Source organism: Rhinolophus sinicus, linkage group LG10 (genome assembly GCF_036562045.2).
Source record: "Rhinolophus sinicus isolate RSC01 linkage group LG10, ASM3656204v1, whole genome shotgun sequence".
Classification (NCBI taxonomy): domain Eukaryota; kingdom Metazoa; phylum Chordata; class Mammalia; order Chiroptera; family Rhinolophidae; genus Rhinolophus; species Rhinolophus sinicus.
Genome location: NC_133759.1, coordinates 81,025,015 through 81,047,984, shown reverse-complemented (window position 1 = coordinate 81,047,984; position 22,970 = coordinate 81,025,015). Strand labels below are relative to the sequence as shown.

At 54.0% G+C, this 22,970-nt stretch overlaps 4 protein-coding genes across 4 annotated transcripts in view; 3 read left to right on the top strand and 1 right to left on the bottom strand.

The window, feature by feature from the left end:
• Positions 1–862: 862 nt before the first annotated feature.
• PROB1 (proline rich basic protein 1) lies at positions 863–6,145 on the top strand. The gene has a single exon (XM_019740388.2). It carries the CDS (start codon positions 971–973, stop codon positions 4,016–4,018), a length of 3,048 nt encoding a protein of 1,015 aa, XP_019595947.2. The 5' UTR covers positions 863–970; the 3' UTR covers positions 4,019–6,145.
• A 33-nt stretch (positions 6,146–6,178) lies between these two features.
• On the top strand, positions 6,179–8,243 carry MZB1 (marginal zone B and B1 cell specific protein). Its single transcript, XM_019740316.2, has 4 exons — positions 6,179–6,390; positions 7,185–7,309; positions 7,681–7,791; positions 7,888–8,243. The coding sequence occupies exons 1-4, from the start codon at positions 6,214–6,216 to the stop codon at positions 8,042–8,044; spliced, it is 570 nt and encodes a 189-aa protein (XP_019595875.1). The 5' UTR covers positions 6,179–6,213; the 3' UTR covers positions 8,045–8,243.
• A 1,224-nt stretch (positions 8,244–9,467) lies between these two features.
• Positions 9,468–21,809, top strand: SLC23A1 (solute carrier family 23 member 1). Its single transcript, XM_019740310.2, has 16 exons — positions 9,468–9,662; positions 10,771–10,832; positions 11,477–11,611; positions 12,072–12,229; positions 12,940–13,028; positions 13,187–13,254; positions 13,409–13,590; positions 13,723–13,843; positions 14,125–14,281; positions 14,606–14,753; positions 15,313–15,418; positions 15,650–15,779; positions 15,878–16,021; positions 16,518–16,613; positions 19,712–19,978; positions 21,697–21,809. The coding sequence occupies exons 1-15, from the start codon at positions 9,563–9,565 to the stop codon at positions 19,957–19,959; spliced, it is 1,944 nt and encodes a 647-aa protein (XP_019595869.2). The 5' UTR covers positions 9,468–9,562; the 3' UTR covers positions 19,960–19,978; positions 21,697–21,809.
• Positions 21,795–22,970, bottom strand: part of PAIP2 (poly(A) binding protein interacting protein 2) — a 17,468-nt gene continuing 16,292 nt past the window's right edge. Inside the window, exon 4 of the mRNA XM_019740317.2 lies at positions 21,795–22,583. Within this exon, the coding sequence (XP_019595876.1) occupies positions 22,527–22,583 (57 nt within the window). The 3' untranslated portion in view covers positions 21,795–22,526. The remainder of the gene's footprint in view (positions 22,584–22,970) is intronic.

Genomic DNA, 22,970 nt, shown 5'->3' with positions numbered 1-22,970 from the left:
CCTTGAAGTCAGAAGTTTAAGGGCAAATGATACCCATTGTCATTATCCCAGGACAATGACAGGTGGTGAGTGCTTCTACTTCTGCACCAGCACCTGTCCCCAGGGCTAGTACTGAGGTGGTGGTGGGGGCTGGAATGAGTGCCCTGGAAGTGCCTGAGGGGGGCACAGGACAATTCTGCTTCAGAGGGACTTTAAAGAGGGGACCACTGCTACCCCAAAGGTTCCTAAGAGACCCCACATCAGCATTCAGGGCTTGTTCTGGTTGCCAAGGCAGCCTGTAAAAGAGTTGCCTACTGCAGCCCCTTCTAATAGGTTCCCACTACAGGCAATGGGTCCAGCCAGAGACAGCAGCTTCCTGAGGGCCCAGCACAACTCTGGAGTAGGGGGAGCCCTCCAAGCTATGCTGCTTTATCAAAGATGGTGGCATGACGGTTTAGGAAAATGGGTGCACTCTTATGAGCTCCAGCTGGGATGGGATGACAGGGCCAGGGAGGAGGGGTGCCCTGCGGTAGTGGAAAGGAAAGGTGCTTAGGGCTGAGAAGGAAATGAAATTGCTAACGAGACCTGAGCTCCTTGGCCTGAAGGTCTGATTCCCCAGCTCACTCTGATCCACACGCCATAGTGCTTGACCTCAGGTGCCCACGCAGCCTTAGTTTCCTCACCTGTGATGAGAAGAGTTGGGTGGGCCTAGCTCCTGGCTCCAAGTTGGACACCTGTCTTCCCTTCACCTTCCTGTCAGCCAAAGCCTGAGTACCCCAGGCTCTCCAGCCAGCTCCTGAGAAGGGGCTTGGGAGGGTAAGGCCCAGGACCCAGGTCTCTCCTGGTAACGCCGCTGGCTCGGGAGTAGACGCGGCCGCTTTAAGGAGCGGTGATCCCACGGCATCCGCGGGCGGGGCGGGGACAGTGCGGGCGCCCGCGGAACCAGCGGAGGCGAATGCGAGGGAGGTAGTGCGCGGCGTCCGGGCCCACCATGCTGAACGCGCTCGCCCCGCCAGCCCTCCCCGGGCTCTCAGCTCAGCTGCCCGCAGCCCCCGCGCGGCGCCAGGACTCCTCCAGTTCGTCAGGCTCCTACCACACAGCTCCGGGTTCTCCAGAGCCCCCAGACATTGGGCCGGTCGTAGAGGGCCGGGCGAATTGGCCCCGGGTGGCCTCTGCGCTGGGGGCGGGCGCACAGACTTGCCTGTCCGTCAGCGCCCAGAATAGCCGCCAGCAGCTCCGGCCCGGCTCGGGTTTCCAGCGAGGCCCGGGCTCGCGCCCACCCCAGCCCCAGCTGCGCATGCTGCCGTCGGGGGAGATGGAAGTCATCTTCGGCGCCGGGGCCCTGTTCAGCCCCTCGGACTCGGCGAATAGTGAGGTGCAACAGCTCACCGCGAGGACTTTCCGTAGCTTCTCTCCGCCTCGGCCCGCGTCTCCCGTCCCCGCCGCACCACAGCCCCAGGCCACAGACGGTGGCTCCCGCTGGGCCACTTACCTGGAGCTGCGGCCCCGTGGTCCGAGTCCAGCGCAGTTCGAGTGTGTGGAGGTGGCACTGGAGGAGCGTGCCGCGCCCGCCAGGCCTCGGACGGTGCCCAAGCGTCAGATCCAGCTGCGCCCCCGGCACCGGAGTCCCCCACGGGAGGCCGGCGCGCCGCGCCCCCGACTGCTCCTGCGCACCGGCTCCCTGGATGAGTCTCTGGGCCGCCTGCAGGCCGCCGCAGGCCTCGTGCAGACCGTACTGGCCAGAAAACTGAGCCCCGCGGCCCCTGCCCCAAGCAGCGTCACCTCCGAGCTCACGGAGCGGCCAGAGCCTGAGACCAGGAAAACAGCTCTCAGTACCCGAATGATCCAGGAAGATACCCGGTCTCGGCCACCTCGCGTGCATTATAGTTCAGCCCCCGCTAGGGCCCCACGACCGTGGCCCAGCCTCCGCGAACGCGCGATTCGGCGCGACAAGCCCGCGCCCGGGACTGAGCCTCTGGGTCCGGTTAGTTCCAGCATCTTCCTGCAGTCAGGAGAGAAGACCCAGGAGACGCACAATAAGGAACTCAAGACTAGGTTCCCGGGAGAAACTCCGGGTCAAACCGTCCTGAGGCCACAGAGTCCGCCTTTCGAGTCCAGGGACTCCTGGGAAGCTCTGACTAAGGCCGTGAAGCCAAGGAACCCGTCCCCGCCGTGGCAAGCTCCAAATGGGACAGTACGAGGTTTTCACTGCCCGTCCCCCCAGAATCTGTCCCTGTGGAATCGGGCTATTCCAAGGGTGAGTAGCCCGTCCTTCCCCGAGGTATCCTCCGCATGGGAAAATCAGGAGCCCACCGTCGAGGAATCTGTCAGCAGAAAAAGCCCTTCCCCTCCGACCCTTTCCCAGTGGAATCTGGGTATTGCCAAGGCAAGAAGCCCATCCCCCGAAGCTCCTTCCCAGTGGGAGGTTCCGCATCCGGTAGTCGGGGATACAATACAGGGGAGTAGGAGCCCATCCCCTCTGGCCTTGTCCTCTTGGGAGGCTCCAAATCGTCCTATTGAGACGTGGAGCCCATCACCCCAAGAGACGTGGGATCCCACAGTACCGGGCTCATCGATAGTCTCTACGCGGGAAGCTTTGAATGGTCTAGGCCAGGAGAAGCTCGTGCCGCCCACGCCACCTGCACCCCGGAATCCAGAGCTAACCGAGGCGCAGGGTCGGTCTACGAGAGAGATGCCGGATCTTACCTTCCGAGGCAGTCAGCCTTCGCCAGATGTGGTTGCAGCCGAGCTGCCCCTCAGTCGCCTCGTGGGCCCGGTGGACGCCAGTGCGCTCCCGGAAGCTTTGGGCCCTGGAGAAGCGGCCTCAGGACGCCTGCGCGTGGCTATTCCGCGGCCCCGCGACGTGCGCAAGATGGTGAAGACCACCTACGCGCCGAGCTTCCCTGCGGGAACCCCAGGCTCAGGGCCTGCGCCTCTTGAGGACCCCCGCCGGGAGGAGGGCGGCGCATCTGAGACGCTAGAGCTCCAGGCGCTGGGGACCCCCGCCCCGGCTCACTACACTTCCGTTTATCTCAAGGACTTTCTGCCCGTCGTGTCGCACCCCTACGAGCCCCCAGAGCCGTCCCCCAAAACAGTTCCCCGGGACGCTTCGCAGCCCAACGGGGTCCTTCGGCGGAGGGCCGAGAACAGCACGGCGAAACCCTTCGCGCGCACTGAGATCCGCCTGCCTGGTGCCCTGGCCTTGGGCCGCCAGCCGGAGGGAATCCGACGAGTCCTGGTGCGCGGTCCTGGAGGAGAGAACAGGGTTGCGGAGGCCCAGCGCCTTGTCGCCGACGGCGAGGGTCGGACCAGCCCTCTAGGTGGCGCTCGCACCTTACCCCAGCTGTCGCCCATAGTGCCAGCTGGGGCCCAACCACCCGGATCATCCAGCCCCAGCTCCCCTCAGGAGCACCCTAGCATGAGTCCTGGGGTAGCACCCAAGTTGGAGACGCCCCCATTGGCCCCCGAGCCTGCCACTGCAGTCCAGTCTCCTCTCCCGCGGGAGTCCCAGGCGTTGGCGAGCAGAACCGCCCCGCCCCAGCCCCGCGCTGCTTCAGCGCCTCCTATGGACCGGTCCCCGGAAGGCCCCTCCCAGGGGGTGCGCAGGCCGCCCGGGGCCGCGCACCCGGGGAAGGTCCTGGTGGACCCCGAGAGCGGCCGCTACTACTTTGTGGAAGCGCCGCGGCAGCCTCGGCTAAGGCTGCTCTTCGACCCCGAGAGCGGGCAGTACGTGGAGGTGTTGCTGCCGCCCTCACCCCTGGGGCCACCCCGACGTGTCTACACCTCACTGGCCTTGGGCCCCAGCCTCTTCCCGCCCTCCTATGGGCCTATGCCTGGCCTCTCACTGCCTCCATCCCCGGGCCCGCCGGCCTTCAGCGGCACCCAGCTACCCTGGGCCTCTGAGGCAGGGCCCCTGGACGGGATGTATTACTTGCCTGTGAGTGGGACCCCCAGTCCCGCACCTCCTCTGCTCCTCTGTGCTCCACCCACAAGCTCGGGTCCTACCCAGCCCTGCAAGGGCTCCTTGTTCCCTGTGTGAGGCCTCAGGGCCTGATCCCCATAGTGTTGGGGCCTGTTAATGGCCTTGAAGGTTCTGGCATCCAGTCCCCTGCCCTTCTTTCTTTCTGTCACCTTTTACTTTTACCCATCTTATCCAGTCTTCAGAACAGAAGTTACCTTAAGAGAATGTATCAGAGAACCCCAGGGCTGATGGAGCTGGAGCTCAGGAAGTGGCTGCGTACTTCCTTCCCCAAGAAAATTGTATATCCCTTTCCCAAGCATTCCCAGGGTGAAGTGTGGTGTGTTTGTCTGTGTGTGTATGTGTATGTGTGTGTGTGTATGTAAAAGTGAGATGTCTCAGGACCTTCGTCAAGAGCTGACCTGAGGGGGTGTTGGAGCAGCAGAAATTGGGAGCAGCAGGGGACAGGTCTCCCTCAGGTAGTGAGTTGTCTGTCCCTCCCTGAAGGTGGGCCCAGCTGAGGTGGAGCAGGTTAGTGAGCGCCAAGCACCAGCAGGATGGCAGGAGAAGGACTCTGGCTATCAAATCTGTTATTCTTTAGAAGAGGCTCTAAGCCTTGACCTGGGAGGCTGTGGGGGGAAGTGGCTAGTGCAGCCAGGCCTGGCTGAGTCTGAGAAGGATCTGTAGGGACAGCAGGTGGAGATGAAGCAGGGAAGTAATATGGGAGGGGCTGTGGAGAGTCAGCCTGGGGTTTGTGGTGGGAGTGCTGGGAGGAGGTGGCTATAGTCCTCAGCCAGGAGCCTCACCCATTCTTCTCCCCTTAACCTCAGCCTCTGACTTGGCTTCTGGAAGTCCTCAGAGCTGAGCTGGCTCATCCTGGGACCAGGAGTGGGGGCTTCAGCCATTCCCACCCATTGTGGGGGGCAGATGAAGTGAGACATCAGGAAGGACTTATGAGCAGGGGGAATTGAGCTGTTGTCCCAGAGGAGCCTCTTGACCCCTCTGGGTGGGCTAGAGGGTGGGTCTGGGCTGGCAATAGAAAGGATGCCCCTGTGTGGGGCAAGCCAGAGAGACTTGGAGCCCTCAGCTGACTCCACTCCCCTAGTAACAGATGTGGCAACCATGCCAAGAGGTGCTGGTTCTGCAGGTTGGTCACAGCATAGAAAAGGACAAGACCCAGAGCCTGTGTTCCAGTTGCCCTGAGATTCCAGGAGCTTCTGAGGGCCGAGGGAGATGCATGGGGTGGGAGGTATTCTGCCTGTGAGTCTGTAGTTCTGAGCTTGAAGTGTCTAGGCCTTACTGGACAGATATGTGATATGAATGAGTTTGGGGAAGAAGAAGCAGTGTTAGGGATGGAGATTGATGACTTCTTTAAGTTCCAGACCCCTGGGAGGCTCTGGGGGGCCCAGGTCCCTTGGAGTTCCTGTCCCACTGTCTTCAACCAGAAGCTGACTGGGAGAACAATGAGTTAGAAAAACCTGGACATCTCGTGTGATCTGATAACATTGAGGGCCCTAGGCCACTCCTGGGCCCCTCACCTCATCCTGGTATGCAATAAATCACTGACCTAATGAGCTATGATGGATGGAACAACTGGTGTAAGGCGTCTGATTTACTGCCATTGCCCCTTAACCCACAATCAATACCCTTCCATGCCTGGGTACAACCTGGGGGAGAAGGGGACCCTAGGGCTCAGGGGAAGAGATTATGTGTGTCTGTTATACACCGGGTTGTCCCTGCCTCAGTGAATTTGCTTCTCAGGGAGGGAGCCCTAGGCTAGTAACCATGCCCATGGCCTCATTCCTCCTGGTGGCCACTGGCCAGTGGGCTTTGGGGTCAATCAGGCCTGGGTTCCAATTTCAGCAAGGCCCCTCAAGCTGTGTGGCCTTGGATTTGTCACTTCTCTTCAAGACTTTGTGTCCTCAGGGGTAGAATAAATATGACAGTTACCAACCACCTCCTCCCCTAAGGTGCCTGCCATGTGTCCTGATCCCAGGATATGGGAGGTATCAGACCATATGTGTCCTTGCCAGGCTCAGGCCCTCTCCTTGCCTCATTGTTCCCTATCTGTGAAATGGAGCTGAGTTGGCTGGCGCCACAGTCCCACTAGAGGGGGTGCACACGTGGCATTTCCTGGGGAAAGGGAGAAAATGAGAGGGGTGAAGTGTCGGTTCCCCATTGGTCTGGGTCAGGTGTTCCGGGACAGCCCCCGCTTCACTCATGCGTACACCTGCATCCCAGCCACAGCCCATGCTCACTGAGCTGCTCCACGGACCATGAGGCTGTCACTGCCGCTGCTACTGCTGTTGCTGGGAGCCTGGGCTATCCCAGGAGGCCTGGGGGACAGTGCCCCACTCACAGCCACTGCCCCAGAGCTGGACGATGAGGAGAAGTATTCGGCTCATATGCCAGCTCATCTGCGTTGTGATGCCTGCAAAGCGGTCTCCTACCAGGTGAGTTCCTCCCCCAGCAGTTCCCCTGTCCAGGCGCCTCCTCAAGCCAGACCCCTCCATCTACCTCAGATTGTACCACTGGCCTTTGAGCGCCAAACCCCCACCCCCAGTCATCCAGCTAGACTCAGACTTCCATGATATTGCCATCTTCACCTCACCAGAACCTCCATGCCTCAGTTGACCCATCTGTCTGCCCAAAGAGACCGAACTATCTGGGACAACCCACAGTATCTTGAGACCCCAGGGAGTCACCAGACTCCTTTTCCAGGCCCATCCTCAGGTCTGGACTCCTTCCTGAAACCTGACTGAGGAGCACTGGTGTATGTGTGCATGTGTGCCAAGTGCATGTATGTGAGTATGTGTGTGTCTGAGTTCACACACAAACCTATCAAGCGTGCCTGAGTATATCGGTGGGAGGGAAGGGGCTTATGAGTACACGTGTCATTGAAGATGGGTATATATATATATTTTTCTTTCCTTGTTCTTGTGGTTTAAAATAGCATGCACTGATGGGCACTTATAAACTGGGGGAGAGGCCCCAGTGCCCAGGCCTAACCTTCCACCTTAGCATTTCCCATCCACCTACCCCACCCCAGGAAAGTGAATCCTGCCTCAGCTGGCTCAGTCCCAGCTTTGGAACCTGGGAGAGGGTCATGAAGGCTGCCTCACAGGTGTTTCCTGCTCAAAAGGCTCCCTTGTCATCTCATTCTCCCCCAGAGACCCAGGCTCCTATCCTCCCCTCCCCCACACCGAGCAGTCCCAAAGCCCTGGCTCTTAGCCCCTCTTTGTTCCAGATGTGGCAACATCTGGCAAAGGCAGAGGCCAAGCTTCATACCCCAGATTCTGGGGGGCGTCGGGAGCTGAGTGAGTCAGAATACACAGACGTCCTGGACCGGAGCTGCTCCCAGACCTGGCAGGAGTGAGTTGAAAATCTGGTCCCTACCTCCTTCCTCCAGGGGCAGGGCTGTCGGGTAGAGGTTCCCACTCTCGCATTCACACTCCACACACACTCCACTAGGGCTCTGGTGCAAGGTAGGGGATTGGCTGGGACCAACTCTGAGCTCTGGAGCTGGGAGCAAGTAGAAGGGTAGGTGGCCAGGGGACAAGGTCGTTGTGTGATTGTGGGCCAGGAGCTTTCCCTCTCTGGTCCTCAGTTTTCCATAAGGGAAGATCAGAATCTGGGCACTACATTCAGCAAATGCCCAGCGTGCACAGCTTCATATGGAAATGAGTCCCCTGCTGGCAGAGCTCTCACTAATACTGTGTTGCTCTCCTCCCCACTGCCTCCAGCTATGGAGTCCGAGAAGTGAACCAGGTAAAACGTCTCACGGGCCCAGGACTTAGCAATGGGCAGGAGCCAAGCATCAGTGTGATGATCACAGGGGGCCCCTGGCCCACCAGGTATGACAGGAGGGTGGGAGTGGGATGGAGCCCTTGGAGCCTTAGTGCGCCCCCTGTAGGCTGGCCAGATCTGAGGCTCCTGCTGGGCTCCTCTAGGCTCTCCGTGACGTGTTTGCACTACCTGGGGGAGTTTGGAGAAGACCAGATCTATGAAGCCTACCAACAAGGCCAAGGGGCTCTGAAGGCATTGCTGTGTGAAGGCTTCCAGGGGCCCTGCTCAGAAGAGGCACCAGTCACAAGGGCAGAACTCTAGTCTAACTCCTCCTTCCCCTTTGTGGTCGCCCCTGAAGAGGGGAGAAGGATGGACTTCTGGATTCGCCCCATTCCTTTCTGCAGGCTGCCCCAGGGCAGAGAGGCCTTGCTCTTCTGTGTTGTCACTCTCCCTCCCTTCTCCAGCTCTAGGAGTGGGGAGGCTTTCCCCACAGGACTCAAATAAAACCCAATGACCTCCATTCCTTCTCTGCAAAAAGTGCTTGGTGGTTGAAAGGACAGACATTGGTGTTTCTGCTAATGTCCCTCCTAGAGAGCCAAATACACACCCTCACAATTTTCCAGAGGTAAATGAGATCTGTCATGGTTGGAAATGTCAACGAGCAGTCAAAGACATATGGATCCAGTTATGAGAACGGTGAAACCATGGATCTGTCAGGAGAGAGAAAGAAAAACCATGGAAACCTCCATAAGCAGGCCACCTTGTGGACATACCTACTGGACCACATGGCGCATTGGTGCATCTCCCAAAACACTAGTCTCACTAAGTCTACGCCCAGAGGCTGCTCATTTTCTAGATTCTGCATCTGACCCCAACTGGCATAGTTGGGCTCTACATGCCCATCTGGGACAGGATGGGGCAGGGTTCTTGGAAAAGGCTCGATTCAGCCTCTTGGCTCTAAGTTCTACTCCCTCCAGAAATTCTTTTGTCCTGGGGCTCTTCCTTTAGCAAGAGAGAAAAGGGCCCTCTATCTGGGGCCCACTTGGGTCTGGGAACCTGGAGTCAGGTGGTATTACAACTTGCAGTTTCCTTTATGAGTATCTCTCTGATCCCCGGAAGCCCTGGGAGGTGGACAGAACAGATACTCTAATCCCCAGATGACACACACAGAAACCAAGGCTTAGACAACAAAGGAGTCTCAGCACAAATCTCAAGCTGAATAGTGGTAGGGCTGGGAGGGGATTCAGATGTTGAGGTGAGGGAAGGTCATTGCTGGAGGAATGAGGGTATCCCAGACATGCCCTGACCACTCTAGCTTCCCTGAGCTGAACTTCAGCCCAGCCTCCTACATTCCATCACCTGTTCTGGATCTGCGCGATGCCCCTCCTCCCTTGCCCCGGCCCCAGGAGAGAACCCATAGGTTCACTCCTGGAGGGGAGCCAGTGCTTAAGGAATGGCTGAGCCAGGGGCGGTTTGGCAGTTTCAGGCGCAGAGCTGGGAGAACATGATGTGGCCCTGTGTTTATGTAGAGTGATTTAGAGAGACTCTGTATCTGAGTCTGCGTGTTGTGGGTCCTTTGTGTGACTATACCTGAGACTATGTGCAACCTTGTCTCTGTGTATAGTGTGTGGTTTGTGTTGAATTGAATGTCCAGGGGAGTGGAAGGGGTGGGGCTCTGCCTGAGGAGTGCTGGGGAGGAGAGGGTGGAGAGGAAAGTGCTGAGAAGCAGCTCTGCAGTCTCGAACTGGTCAGACAACTTTGGGGACCTGGAAGCAGAAGCCAAGAAGGGAGAGGAAAGGACAGGCAGACAGAGGAACAGGCTGGAAGCTGGACAGGCTGATGGATTCAGGGCTGTGGCATGAAGCTCCTGCCCAGCTGGACAGTGGTGCTGCCTGTGGGCCCTCTGAGCAGGGCCTGGCCCTGGGCAGAGCAACCCAGAGTAGGTGGGCCCTAGGGGGGCTGGGGCTGGGGCAGCACTGAGGGGAGCAGAACCGGAGACGGCAGGTCCAGCCCCCACCAGCTGAAGAGCCTCAGCTCCTGGGCACCTCCCAGGCCCTCTCAGCCAGCTCCAGGTCCCATGGCTAGGCTGGGCTGGACCTGCCAGGAGGGAAAGAGGCTGGGCTTCTGGGGCTGTGTGATATGCTCAGTGCTTAGAAAGACTCCACATTCGGTTTAATGCTCTGCTGTTGCTGTCTTAAAATTCATCATCCTTTTGGAACAGGAGCCCTGCATTCTTATTTTGCACTGGGTCCCACAGATTACGTAGCCTGTCCTGGCTAGGAGGGGAAGGCAATCCTCGTCCTGACATGAGGGACATGCAAGCTGCGAGCTGCGAGCCAGCCTTCGCAGCTTCTTCTCCAGCAGCTCATCTGTTGTGTGCCTCAGGGACCCTGAGGGGTGAGCCGCGGTGGTGGGGACGGCAGTGCCTCATCATGTTTAATATATGATTTACAGCATGAATGTGGGAATTCAGGCCAACCTGAATTTTAGGAACGGTTTTCTACAATCTCGCTGCCTGTGTGGACTTGGTCACATCACGTCTAATCTGTTTCCTCAGCTGTAAAAGAGGTTGACAGCGCCCAGCACCTGGGGTTAAACATGACAATGCATATGTTGCCTGGCATGCAGTCATCTCTCCATAATGATGGTAGTTATGAAGATGACAATGATTAACTTGTTATTAATCAGTGTGGAAAAGCCTCATTCAAAGGGTGACATAGTAAGTGCCCGTTTCTACTCCTCACCCAGGGCTTGGTAAACTTCCAAGACTGTTTACACTTCACCTCCTACCATGGCCCTTTCTTGGAAGACAAGAAGAGGTCCCAGGCCCAGGCTGAGGTGTGTGCAGGAGGTGTACCTGGCAGAGGCTTCGGCGGCCTTCTACACTCCACTACGGACAGAGTTAATACATTACCTCCACCCAGGATCCTGTTTTCGCAATCGCGATTGGAGCTGGGGATCTGGTTACAGATTTACTTCGAACAGTATCTGATATGTGGAGTAAAGTCCTCCTTTGCCTTGGTATAGCCATCCCCTCTTCTCCTCAGGAACTGCTGACACCTATGCCCCAACGATGAGGGCCCAGGAGGAACCCGAGGGCCAGACACAGGTGCTGGGGATGGGGGGGAGCTGGGTGGCGGCAGGCGGGTGGGGGCTGGAGGGACTGCATAGGCCTTCTCCCTGGGAGGGCAGAGACAAAGCTTCTGATGAACTTGATCAAGACTGACCGTCTCAGGCTGAACGCGGCAATTGGGGGATAGGATAGGGGTAGCAGTGGGGGTGAAGAAGACTTCAGCTTGAGGACCGGCTGACTCCAGCTCGGGGGCCAGTAGGGGCCCAGACTACCCCCTCCCCGCTGTAACACCCCAAGGACTTCCAGAGGGCAGAGGTGGGACCAGAGTGGGCCCAAGAGGGTGTGTCCAGTCTCCAGCCCTCTTGGTCTCCTCTCCTGGTGTCCCCCTAGGCCTCTTGACTTAGGGGCCCATTCCTTTGGCTAGAATGCCCAGGTCCTGAGGACTCCCGAGGCCAGCGCAGTGAACTCACCCCTGTACAGAGCAGTGTGAAGTGGGAGCCAGGTATAGCCTGGCCAAGGGACAGCTGGGTAGATGAACTGTGAGGAAGGTGAGGACCCCAGAATCAGACCCCATTCTGAGGAGCTGACAGGCCACTCAGGCACCTGATTGATTCTGGGGCAGAATCGACTTTACCACTATCTACACTTCTTCCTGAGTTACTGTTCTCTGCTGCCCCCAGCATGTGGCCCTGGGCTTAGCAGGGACCTCCACAAGGGACCCGCGGGTGGCCCTGCCCACAGAGCCAAAGTCTGACATGTTGTACAAGATCGAAGATGTGCCGCCCTGGTACCTGTGCATCCTGCTGGGCTTCCAGGTGGGCTTCCCCCAGGGACTCCCCACCACCCCTCTGTAGGCTCCCTGGGATCCCAGCCCCCTCCCTGGCCACCAAGGTTATCTTGGGTAACAGGAAGAGAAACCTAAGGTCAAGCTACAGTGACTGTCACCAAACAGGGGTGAGGAAGAGGCTCTATGGGACCTGAGAGAGAATTAACCGCCCTGGGAGCAAGTATCACCTGCTCGGCAGTGTGACAGTGACAGGGAAGAGGGCCCATTCCACAGATGATTCAGGAATTATTTGGTGGCAGATTAGTAATCCCCAGAGAGGTGAGCAGTAGACTTCTGGAATCCCCTATGGGAGAGTCAGTCCTGGGTGGGTACATTGCTAAGGGTGGCATGGATACAGGCCCACTGAGGCAGGTATGAGGACTGTTTGGGGCCCTGTTTCCCTCTGAGCTCCGTGGGCCATGCCTCATGCACTCCCCCCCACCTCCTAGCATTACCTGACATGCTTCAGTGGCACCATCGCTGTGCCCTTCCTCCTGGCTGAGGCGCTGTGTGTGGGCCGTGACCAACACATGGTCAGCCAGCTCATTGGAACCATCTTCACCTGCGTAGGCATCACCACCCTCATCCAGACCACACTGGGCATCCGGTGAGCTGCCCTGCCTCCCTTCTCCCTCCCCCTCTCCCCACAGCAGTCCACACAACAGAACAGGTGGTCTCTCTCAGAGGACTCATGGGACAAAAAGAGCTGCTATCCTCCCCCACCTGTTGCTTCTTTTCCCAAGCCAGCCTTAGAGCCAGGCAGCTGGGATCCTACCCTGGGCCCCTGGTGCTCCTCAAAGACGAGCAGTCTGTGGGTTTAAGGGATCGTGCCCCTCATTAAGCCCTACTTGGGGTAATCAGGACCACCTGCTTCCCTGCTTCCAGGGCCTGTGTGGGCCTCTTCAATGGTCCATCCTCCTGGGGACCCCCTGCCCTGTGTACACAGCCCTAGGCCAGGGTGGCCAAAGCATGGTTATTTATGTGGTGAGAGGAGGAAGGAAGGTTGTGAGTGGAGCTTGGATGCAAGAATGGAGCTGTCTACTTCTGTGTATGTGGCCCCTCACAGTGCAGGAGCTGGTGTTGAGAAGGAAAGGGGCAGGTTGTGGGGCTAGGCTCTCCATTTGTTTTCTTCCTTGGTCCCCCAAAATGTTAGACTCCTGCCTGTGGCCTCAATGCCTTCCCTCTGCTGTGCCTCTGCCCTTTCTCCTCTGTGTGTCTGTACCTGTGAGAGGTTCTCTGTCTCTCCCTATGCCCCTCCCCCCTTCCCCTCTCTTTGCCCCTGCCCCCCACCTTGCTGCTCTGTGCTTCTCCTTCCAGGCTGCCGCTGTTCCAGGCTAGTGCCTTTGCATTTCTGGTCCCAGCCAAAGCCATCCTGGCCCTGGAGAGATGGAAATGCCCCCCAGAAGGTGGGCACACTTCTGGGGTCTGTGGTGGAGAGGAGGGCCCAGGAGCCTGGAGGTCTGGGCGACTGTTCCAGACACCAGGGTGCATTCATGGCAGCATCTTCTCTCCCTCTGTCTCTGTTCCCTGTTCATATGTGTGTGTGTCCCTATCTCTGCCCCAGAGGAGATCTACGGAAACTGGAGTCTGCCCCTGAACACCTCTCATATCTGGCACCCACGGATACGAGAGGTGGGTTTGCACATGGGTTAGAAGAGATCTGTACCTGAGGAGGGAGCTAGATGGGAGTGAGAGCCACTGCTGAATTGGGGTATGCGAGGGGGTGGTCCAAGAGCGTTTTTTTATGTAGAGATCATAGCTTCTACATTGATCTTGGCTCTTCCAGGTCCAGGGTGCAATCATGGTGTCCAGCACAGTGGAAGTGGTGATCGGGCTGATGGGGCTGCCTGGAGCCCTGCTCAGCTACATTGGGCCTCTCACAGTCACCCCCACTGTCTCCCTTATTGGTCTCTCTGTCTTCCAAGCTGCTGGTGACAGAGCTGGTTCCCACTGGGGCATCTCAGCTTGGTGAGTGGGCACCAGGACTGATCTTTGCCCAGCCCCAGCCCCCTCACCTCCTCCATGCCCTTCCCCCTTAGTCCTGGCTCCTGCTCCCAGCCCAGCCTACCAGCCATCTCTCGCATGTGCCTCTGCCCCCAGCTCCATTCTCCTGATAGTCCTCTTCTCCCAGTACCTGCGCAACCTCACCTTCCTGCTGCCTGTCTACCGCTGGGGCAAGGGCCTCACTCTCTTCCGCATCCAGATATTCAAGATGTTTCCGGTGAGTTGCTGACAGGCAGCTGGGGCTGGGGCTGGGGCTGGGGCAGGGGCTGGACCTGTGTCCGGGGGTCAAGGTGGGGGCGAGGGCTGGAACAACAGGGGCGCTACTGGTAGAGCCAGAGTAGAGATGAGGTCCCAGCCAGGGGCTGGACCAGGTGTTGGGGCTGGGATCTAGGCCTGGGGCAAAGGCTGGAGCTGGGGCTGGAGCTAAGGGAGGGGCTGGTTAGCCGGGAACAAGACCTCCAGCGCCCTTGGTGTGCCCCTTGCCCCTCCGCACTTCAGATTGTGCTGGCCATCATGACTGTGTGGCTGCTCTGCTATGTCCTGACCCTGACGGACGTGCTGCCCACAGACCCTACAGCCTATGGCTTCCAGGCACGAACAGATGCCCGAGGGGACATCATGGCTATTGCACCCTGGATCCGAATCCCCTACCCATGTGAGTGAGCTCACCTGGGCCCCTCTGCCTCTAACTGAGACCATCTGTGAGGCCCCTGCTGATCCCAATCCAGATGATGACAAAACCAGCATTAGCTGCCCTTGTATCGTGTGCTGGGCTGAGTGCTGTAAACGCAGACAAAGCCTCACTCCAGCGTCTTGACTCTGAGCGATGCCAAATAGGCTCCCACAACTGTACAGCTGCTCCCACCCTCGCTTGAGATCCCCTTATCCACACCCACCCACCCCAAAACTGCCTAGTCCACTCCCCAGCTCACCCAGGGGCCCGGCATCCATCCTCCTGTCTCCCCCCACCCCCACCCAGGTCAGTGGGGCCTGCCCACAGTGACTGCCGCTGCTGTCCTGGGAATGTTCAGTGCCACTCTGGCAGGCATCATTGAGTCCATTGGAGATTACTATGCTTGTGCCCGCCTGGCTGGTGCGCCACCCCCTCCAATACATGCTATCAACAGGTATGCCCATCTGCTCTCCCCAGTATGTGATCCTCTCTGGGGCCACTCAGGAAGCAAATGTGGGGACAAGGTTGAGTCCCAAAGTCTGGACTAAGGCAAGTCACTATGCTCTCCAGACCTCGTTCTCCTTACTTACGAAATGGGGATATTCTCATCACTCAGTCTGTGTTGGGACCAGCTGAGGAGATTATGAAGTCTGAGAGAAACTACAGCGGTCATTGACAACCTTCCACATGCCTAGTCGTCAGTGTGCATTCTCTTACGCAATCCACTATTGACTCTGTGAGACAGGTACCCTTATTCCCATTTTACAGATGATGAAATTGAAGCCCAGAATTGCCTAAAGGAGTAAGTGGCACTGGGACTAGTGCTCAGACCTGGGCTCCTGGTTCCCAGACCTACCTCTGGCCTGGAGTGGGCAGTACTGCAGACAGATAGTTGCCGCTTTCGTAGCCCCCAGAAGGCAAGCAGCCAGGCCAGGGTGATGAGAGGACACAAGCCAGGGCTGAGGTTGGACCAACGCCCCCAACCCCACCCCTCACGCTCCCTTTCTTTACAGGGGCATCTTCACCGAAGGCATCTGCTGCATTATCGCAGGGCTGTTGGGCACGGGCAACGGGTCTACCTCGTCCAGCCCCAACATTGGCGTCCTGGGAATAACCAAGGTGCCGCGGCCGAGCCCGAGCAGCACAGAACCCCACACCCACTCCTGTGCTGCACGCCCCGCCTCAAGCCAGTTCCCAGTTTGGCCCAGTTTCACCCTCTTTGAGAGTCCCTGCCTTGCATCAAGCCCTGGCTCATTTGTCTCGCTCCTGTCCCAAGCCCCACCCGCCCCTGGAACTCACCCTTCTCGGCCCCGCCCCTGGCTCTAGCCCCGCCCCCTGGCTCTATGGCAGGTCGGCAGCCGGCGTGTGGTGCAGTACGGTGCTGGCATCATGCTGGTCCTGGGTACTATTGGCAAATTCACGGCCCTCTTCGCTTCGCTCCCTGACCCCATCTTGGGGGGCATGTTCTGCACCCTATTCGGTGAGTGCCGCGCGCGAGCGCCGGGTCTCAGCGCTGTCGCAGAGTAGTGGAGCCCGCCCGGCCCGCGCAGCGCCTCCAGCGGTCTCCTGCGCCCTCAGGCATGATTACCGCCGTGGGGCTGTCCAATCTGCAGTTCGTGGACATGAACTCCTCCCGCAACCTCTTCGTGCTCGGATTTTCCATGTTCTTCGGGCTCACGCTGCCAAATTACCTGGAGTCCAACCCCGGCGCCATCAACACAGGTGCCCCCACCTGTCTGACTGTCACGAGGGGGTGGGGGAGGTATGGTGAGCCCGACTCTGAGCACAGCCCCCTCCCTCAAAGGCTCCATACAGCGAGAGCCACAATTCCTGCCCAGCTCTGGATGTTAATCAGCGGCTGAGAGGCTAATTAATTAGCAGGTGTCCTTTCTGTGGACTGGTATGGAGCTTTACATGTGCTTATTTAATTTTCACAACAGCTTCCCGAGACAGATACCATTATCACCTCCATGTCATAGATGAGGAAAGTGAGGCTTAAATGATTTTTCCCAAGACAAGGAGCAACTGGCAAAACTGGATTTGAATCCAAGGGTAGGAGAGACAGAGGTGCAGACAGGCTTGAAAGTCGAGGTCTGTACCATGCCAGCTCCATACCTGCTCAAGGAAGTCAGCAAGCTCCACAAGTTGGGAGAATGTCCCTGCGCTCTGCTCTCCAAATGGGGCCATGACACCCATTGGCCCTTGGCCTATTCCACAGGCATCCCTGAAGTGGACCAGATTCTGACTGTGCTGCTGACCACGGAAATGTTCGTGGGTGGGTGCCTCGCTTTCATATTGGACAACACAGTGCCAGGTATGGATCAGACCTGTGAGGGAAACCCGTAACTAGGCTGGGCTCATCTGCACTCCAACACCTGGCCCCTGAACCAGAGCTGTGGCGAGGTCTGATGTGATGCAGGCCTTGCAGGCAGGGAGAAGCAGGAACAGATGGGCTGGTGGGGTGCCCACTGGCTGGAGGGAGTCCACTGACCAGAGACACAGACATACCTCACAGGTCTGGAAGAGGGTGGGGTTAGGCGTCATTCTGGGCCCTGTGAGTTGTTTCCTCTCCATTTCTTGATAGCCACTGAGGTGAGGGGTGGCTTTGCTTTCTTAGAGTAGGACAGATGCAAATGTAGGATCAGTTTGTTGGCAAAACCCACTCCTAATATGCACTGGCTACTGGAAGAGCCCCTAATATTTCTCTTTGCTATTAGGGCTTTTTGCAGGAATTATGGAGGATATTTTGTGAGGGTCCCCAACCAAGAATGTTCCCTCCTGGACCACATTTACGTGCCCAGTAAATATATAAAAACTAAATGTTACCAGATGCTCTAACTAGTATCAAGCGTAAGTAACATTTACCAAACATCTATGGGTCAGGCATACAGTTGAATATCTCATTTCATCCTCAGAAACTATCCTGTGAGGCAGAGACTATCAATACAATTTTATATGAGGAAACAGAGTCAGAGAAATTAACTGACTCACTGAAGGTCATATTTGCAAATTTAAAACGTTGCAAATCTGGGATTTTAACGAAGTCCATCTGATGCAGTCTATGGCCTGTGTCCCAGCATTGCACATTGCCTGCCTCTGCTGGCAGATTTCAGGGTAAATGGAAGATCAGGGAGAGCTCCGTGGAGAAAGGGGCTAATGACTGCATCAGTCCAGGGAGATGAGGGATGGGAGTAGCAGGACAATGGCCCTCCATTCCCTACCACTTACAGCCTGAACATCGCTGTAGACCCAACTTCCTTCCCTCTGAAGATACAAGTGTCTATTCAGAGCACAGGAGTAAAAAGAGGCTGGCTGGCTGTGCACAGCTGGTGGGTTGGAGTGTGGGCGGGGAAGGGCCAGGGATCCCCGGCACTTTTAGGGATTTTAGACAGCAGCAGATGATGAGGGAGCTCTTGGTAGCAGCTACCCCTTGAACAGATGGGTGGTACGCGATCATGGTACCCACCTCTCCCCATTTAGAGGAAGCTGGGCTGGGGGCTAGAACAGCCCATCCTGTGGACCTGAGACAGGAAATTGGCAGCCTCAATGCCAAGGGAATCTGGGGAGATGGAGGACAACAGGTGGGCAGCTATAAACTGTGATTTGAGTAGATGGATTAAGCTAATGAGATGGTGTTAACAGTCTCAGACTCTCACTGAGTTCCTCATATCCCCATCCTTCAACCCAACTGCCCGCAGGAACCATCCCTGCCAGGGAGCTTATGTTATGCCACATACTCTTCAACAGTCCTTCAGAGTGCATTGATGAGGAATCTGAAGCTGAGTGGTTAAATAACTTGCTTAAGGTCACACAACCTGTATTCAAACCCAGGTCTGGCTGGCTCAGAACTCAGTCCTTAACCATGGACTCACACAACTGATGGGCACACTTTGCTGACATACCACTTTGCATTTACTCTTTCCTTTTACTCATCCACAGTCAACTTAGTTCCCCAAAAGCTACAGCAACTTACCAACTTGGCCCTGGGTTAGACACTGAAAGGGATGAACAACAAAAAAGTGTTAAGTCAGTTTGTTTCGAGGAGATGCTAGTGTAAGACATGAAATACAACTGGGTTAAAAGCAATTTGGCCTGGGCTGCCAACACGTGGAAATCTCATTCTCGCCACTAGATTTACACTGAGCCTGTCTTGTTAACCCCAGCCCTCTTGTGAAAATCTCACAAATATCCTGCACTCCTCCTCTACTTCCTAAGGGCGAATTCCCCGAGCTGTAAAAAATCTCGTGTATTCCTACCACCACTAAAGACTTTACTTAGCTTGATTATTTGTGTTATAAAAACAAGAATTTATTTTCAAAATATGGAATCATAATAGTAGTGATTAGTAGTGTTTTACTATTTGGTGCCCATCGGTCCAGCACAGACTAGTCCCATACTCAAGATGTAAGATGACAATTACTTAAGCTTTCTGCCTGTTTCTTCATCATAAAATTTTGTATAATAGTGCCTTTACACCTACCTTTTAAAGGTGTATTTTTTTTTTTTTTAAGGAGGGCACAGCTCACACTGGCCCATGCAGGGATCGAACCAGCAACCTTGGTGTTATTAGCACCTTGCTCTAACCATTTGAGCTAACTGGCCACCCCATTAAAGGTGTATTTTGAAGAAATAATAAAATTAAAGCACTTAATATAGAGCCTGGCACACTGCAGATATGCAATAAATACTAATCATAACCAGTATCCTCTAGGGCAGGAGTGTTCAAACTGTGGCTCGCGGGCCAACTGCGGCCCACAATCCATTTTTTATTGGCCCACAGCAAATTCCAAAAATATATTTCGTTTACTTAAATAAACCAGGTGAGGCAATACGTACTTCACCTCGAGTGAGTGGCCGGGCTGTTTGTGTATTTTACCGCATATGGCCCTTGGTGAGAAACGTTGAATAAAGTTTGGACACCCCTGCTCTAAGGTTCCCTAGAGCTCTGGCCAAGTTAGGAGCTGAGAAATCATGGATTCAACAACTTTTTAGAACCAGAAGATATTTGAGAATCAAAACATTCGATGGGGCTAGCTTAGTGGCTCAGGTGGTTGGGAGCACTGTGTTCCTAATGCAGAGGTCGCTGGCTCGATTCCCACATGGGCCAGTGAACTGCGCCCTCTACAGCTAAGATTGTGAACAACAGCTCTACCTGGAGCTGGGCTGGGGTGAGCAGCTGGAGGTTGGCATGGGCTGCCGTGGGCTGCCTAGTACTGCCATGGGCTGCCTAGTACTGCCATGGGCTACTGTGTGCCACCGTGAGTGGCCGGCAGCCAGCAAGAGCTGGCAGAAAAAGGGGGGAGGAAAAAAAAGACACTTGATTCCAGAAGTCTGCCTCCAGACTAGGTAATGGGAAGGGGAAGTAACAGAGGGTGGCTGGACCTGCTAAGTGACACCACTATCCTCTTGCAGGGAGCCCAGAGGAACGAGGTCTGATCCAGTGGAAAGCCGGAGCCCACGCCAACAGTGAGATGTCTACTGGCCTCAAGAGCTATGACTTCCCTATTGGGATGAACGTGGTGAAAAGGATTGCCTTTCTGAAATACATTCCTATCTGCCCAGTCTTCAAAGGATTTTCTTCAAGGTCAAAAGACCAGCTTACAGTTCCAGAAGATACTCCGGAAAGTAGAGAAACTGGGCCTGCGAGCACCAAAGTCTAAAAAATTACTTCTAGGAAAGGTAGGATATGTTAGTCTATGGCTCTTGTGGGAGGGCTGAAAAAAATTACAACATTCTTATGCTTTAACCAAAGAAAAAGCAAACTACTCAGTCAGTTTCCGTTTTTGTGACCTATTTGAGTGTCTTCAAAGGGAAGGTAGACTGGGTAAAAAGTCAATATATGGATTTTGAGTAGAACTCCTTAGCTATTTTATAGTGAGAGAACTTCCCAACAAGTGTGGGCCACTGAGAGGTTACAAGTATGCTGACATATGATCCCTTCAGCCTTCTGGGTATCTGGGCAGAAGCTGGATCAATTGGAGCCCATGAGCCATAAACTTCAGCCACAGACAGCCAGCTTCACCTCTGTACTCCAGTATGCTAAACAAGTAACATTTTATGACATGGAAAAGATTGACAAATACTGACATAGCACAAGAACAGGAAAAATCCTCTCATATACCTTGTTTCAATAATGGTCACAACACAAAAACAGAATGACTTCAGTTACCCTAAAACTATGCCATATAGGCCCTGATGGGGTGATCATTTATCCCAAGGACTTCAAAATGGAGTTAGCAATGCTCTGAAACTTTCCATTTCTACCTGTAATGCAGAAGCCTGGCTCTCTAGCCAAACATCAAAGTAGTTTTAATGTGCATGTTCCCTAAGACAGACAAGAAAAGTTCCAACAAAATGAGAGTTTAGCCTAGATGACTCCTTAACAGCAATAACAACAATCACTTAAATAGAACTTTCTATGTGCCAGGGACTATCTTAAGCGTTTAATGTACATTAATTACACACTCCTGAAATAGATACTGTTATTACATTTTAAAGAGGTGGAAACTAAGTCACAGAAAGGTTAAGTCACCCCAGGATCACTGGATTCCCATCCAGGAAGTCTGGCTAGTCTTTGCTCTTAATCATTAGGTTACAATGCCTAAGTTTATAATCTCCAATCATACTGCACTATGGTAATTTGGCAGAATGTAGAAATGAACTTATTTGCCCCCATCTGAGCTCAGAAAGGATCTGTTAGCCTCATGTGTTTGGCAGCCTGCTGTGCCACTTGTGATGCTGAGCTGTCAAGAGAACAAAGGGGACTGGTTGTATCATGGCTCCAAAAAAGAACGAGAACCAAGCAGGATCGTCTCTGCTTCAGAGTTTCTTAAAAAACCTGTTTATTAGTTTGTTGCAGTAGCTATTAAAAACGACTGGGGCACAGGTGCTCCCCCCCACACACACACACTCCAGGGAGAAGGTGAGCAAGAACTGATTACATGGCTTTCTTAATGTTGAGCCCAATAAGCTCAATAAAAGCACAGAGGGCATTAGCAACTGAGTGGGGCCATGAGGCAGGATTGTGTGGAATCAGGAAGTTGCTTGTTGACCGACAGCCTATCCCAAATAAAGATTAGTCATAAACATATTATAACTAAGCTTGTGAGGGGGAAGAGGGGAAGATCCAGATGAATGAAAATAGCAAACCAGTCCAATTAGACCAGCAATGTGAGGGGTAGAAGCCAATTAAGGTTACAGTAGTAAGATTACCACTATATTGGTCAGCTAAAGTTTCTTAACATGGGTATCTACAATTGCCCTCACATTGTATTCTGAGGCGATCAACATGGGTTATGGAAGGAGCTATGGGGTTTATTTGACTGCTGTATTTTGGACAGATACTTGCATAACAACATACTTGACAAAATGGGATCTAATAAAGTCTGCTCTCTCAGCAAATCTTGCCAGCAGGGTTGTCCTGAGGCACTGAGCCCACACTGGAGTATCACCACTGGAGAGTCTGCATTCAGCATCAATAAACACAGCCATCAGCTCGGTTCTACTATTATTTATTTTTTTAAATATTTTTGAAAAAATATAATTTTTTTACAATATTTTCAACTTAAACACTATTCACACTGAACACGTATGGCAGCTTAATCTACCCAAATATGAAGTTTAAGAAGCCAAAACTGTTCTAGCTTTGTTAAAAGAAAAGTTGTGCTGCAGACTATTGTAGTGATGGTTAACAAAGCAAGGAAAAGCACCACTCAAATCACATTACAATTTCTTAGTTCAATTGGATTATGGATTGGTCAAATGTTAGACTTCACACAGGCATAGTTATGATGCACTGACTCCTCAGGAAGATACAATTCTCAAATCACATACTTCCTCAGATGTAACATTAGGAGAATTCAGTATTTCTCACATGATAGCTACTTAACCCTAAGGGATCAGGTTCAGCCTCAAAAAAGAAAATTCACTAAGATTTAGAGGTCTCTTAATTTGGTGCTTTGTCACAACTTGATTGGTGCTTCTTTCCTCGCTGTCTTCACATCAAGCCATGGGGCCAATTCTATTTTCAGTAAATGTTTGACAGCTTTTTACATAATAACAGTCCCAGCACTTTTATTAAGCATGCAAGACTAACAAAACTTTGGCAATGCATAAGTGTAACACAGTGACAAGAGAGAGCTTTTACAAGTAAGTCTTCTAATACTGCCTTCACAGTGTGGAAATTGTGCTACATCCACCAAAAGAGGGCCCCGTCTACTCAAATATTTTAGTACTTCACCCCAGGAACAAACTCCTTTGCATTTGGATTCAGATTGCTCTTGACCTGAAAAATAAGTACATAAAAAAAAAAAAGCAAGTTCATTAAAAGATGGCTTCAGATACTTAGAAGCATTCAACCCAGACCAACATGCAAAAACATCTTCCAAAAAATAAAAAAGCAAGAACTCAGATTGTTAAACTTAACCCTAAAAAATCTATGGCAGGGAAAGCAAAAACCGGATGTAACCTATTTGTATGGTATCAAATGTTATCAACTTTCTAAAGAGAAAGTAGGAATTGAAATTAAATTTATTTAAGTGTAACTAGAAACCCACTAACTTCACATGAACTAAAATAGGTGTCACAGAACAAAGAATTCTGTTCATTTAACTATGATACTTGACTTTCTTTAAAGTCTCACAGTATGCAAAAGTATTAAACAAGGAATTGT

Bases quoted from the DNA above. Each gene is read 5' to 3' on its own strand.
- MZB1 (XM_019740316.2), top strand. From the start codon at position 6,214: ATGAGGCTGTCACTGCCGCTGCTACTGCTGTTGCTGGGAGCCTGGGCT. The intron at 6,391-7,184 runs GTGAGTTCCTCC...TCTTTGTTCCAG, and splicing joins GCAAAGCGGTCTCCTACCAG to ATGTGGCAACATCTGGCAAA. The intron at 7,792-7,887 runs GTATGACAGGAG...GGGCTCCTCTAG, and splicing joins GGGGGCCCCTGGCCCACCAG to GCTCTCCGTGACGTGTTTGC.
- PROB1 (XM_019740388.2), top strand. From the start codon at position 971: ATGCTGAACGCGCTCGCCCCGCCAGCCCTCCCCGGGCTCTCAGCTCAG.
- SLC23A1 (XM_019740310.2), top strand. From the start codon at position 9,563: ATGGATTCAGGGCTGTGGCATGAAGCTCCTGCCCAGCTGGACAGTGGT. The intron at 10,833-11,476 runs GTGCTGGGGATG...TGCTGCCCCCAG, and splicing joins AACCCGAGGGCCAGACACAG to CATGTGGCCCTGGGCTTAGC. The intron at 13,844-14,124 runs GTGAGTTGCTGA...TCCGCACTTCAG, and splicing joins AGATATTCAAGATGTTTCCG to ATTGTGCTGGCCATCATGAC.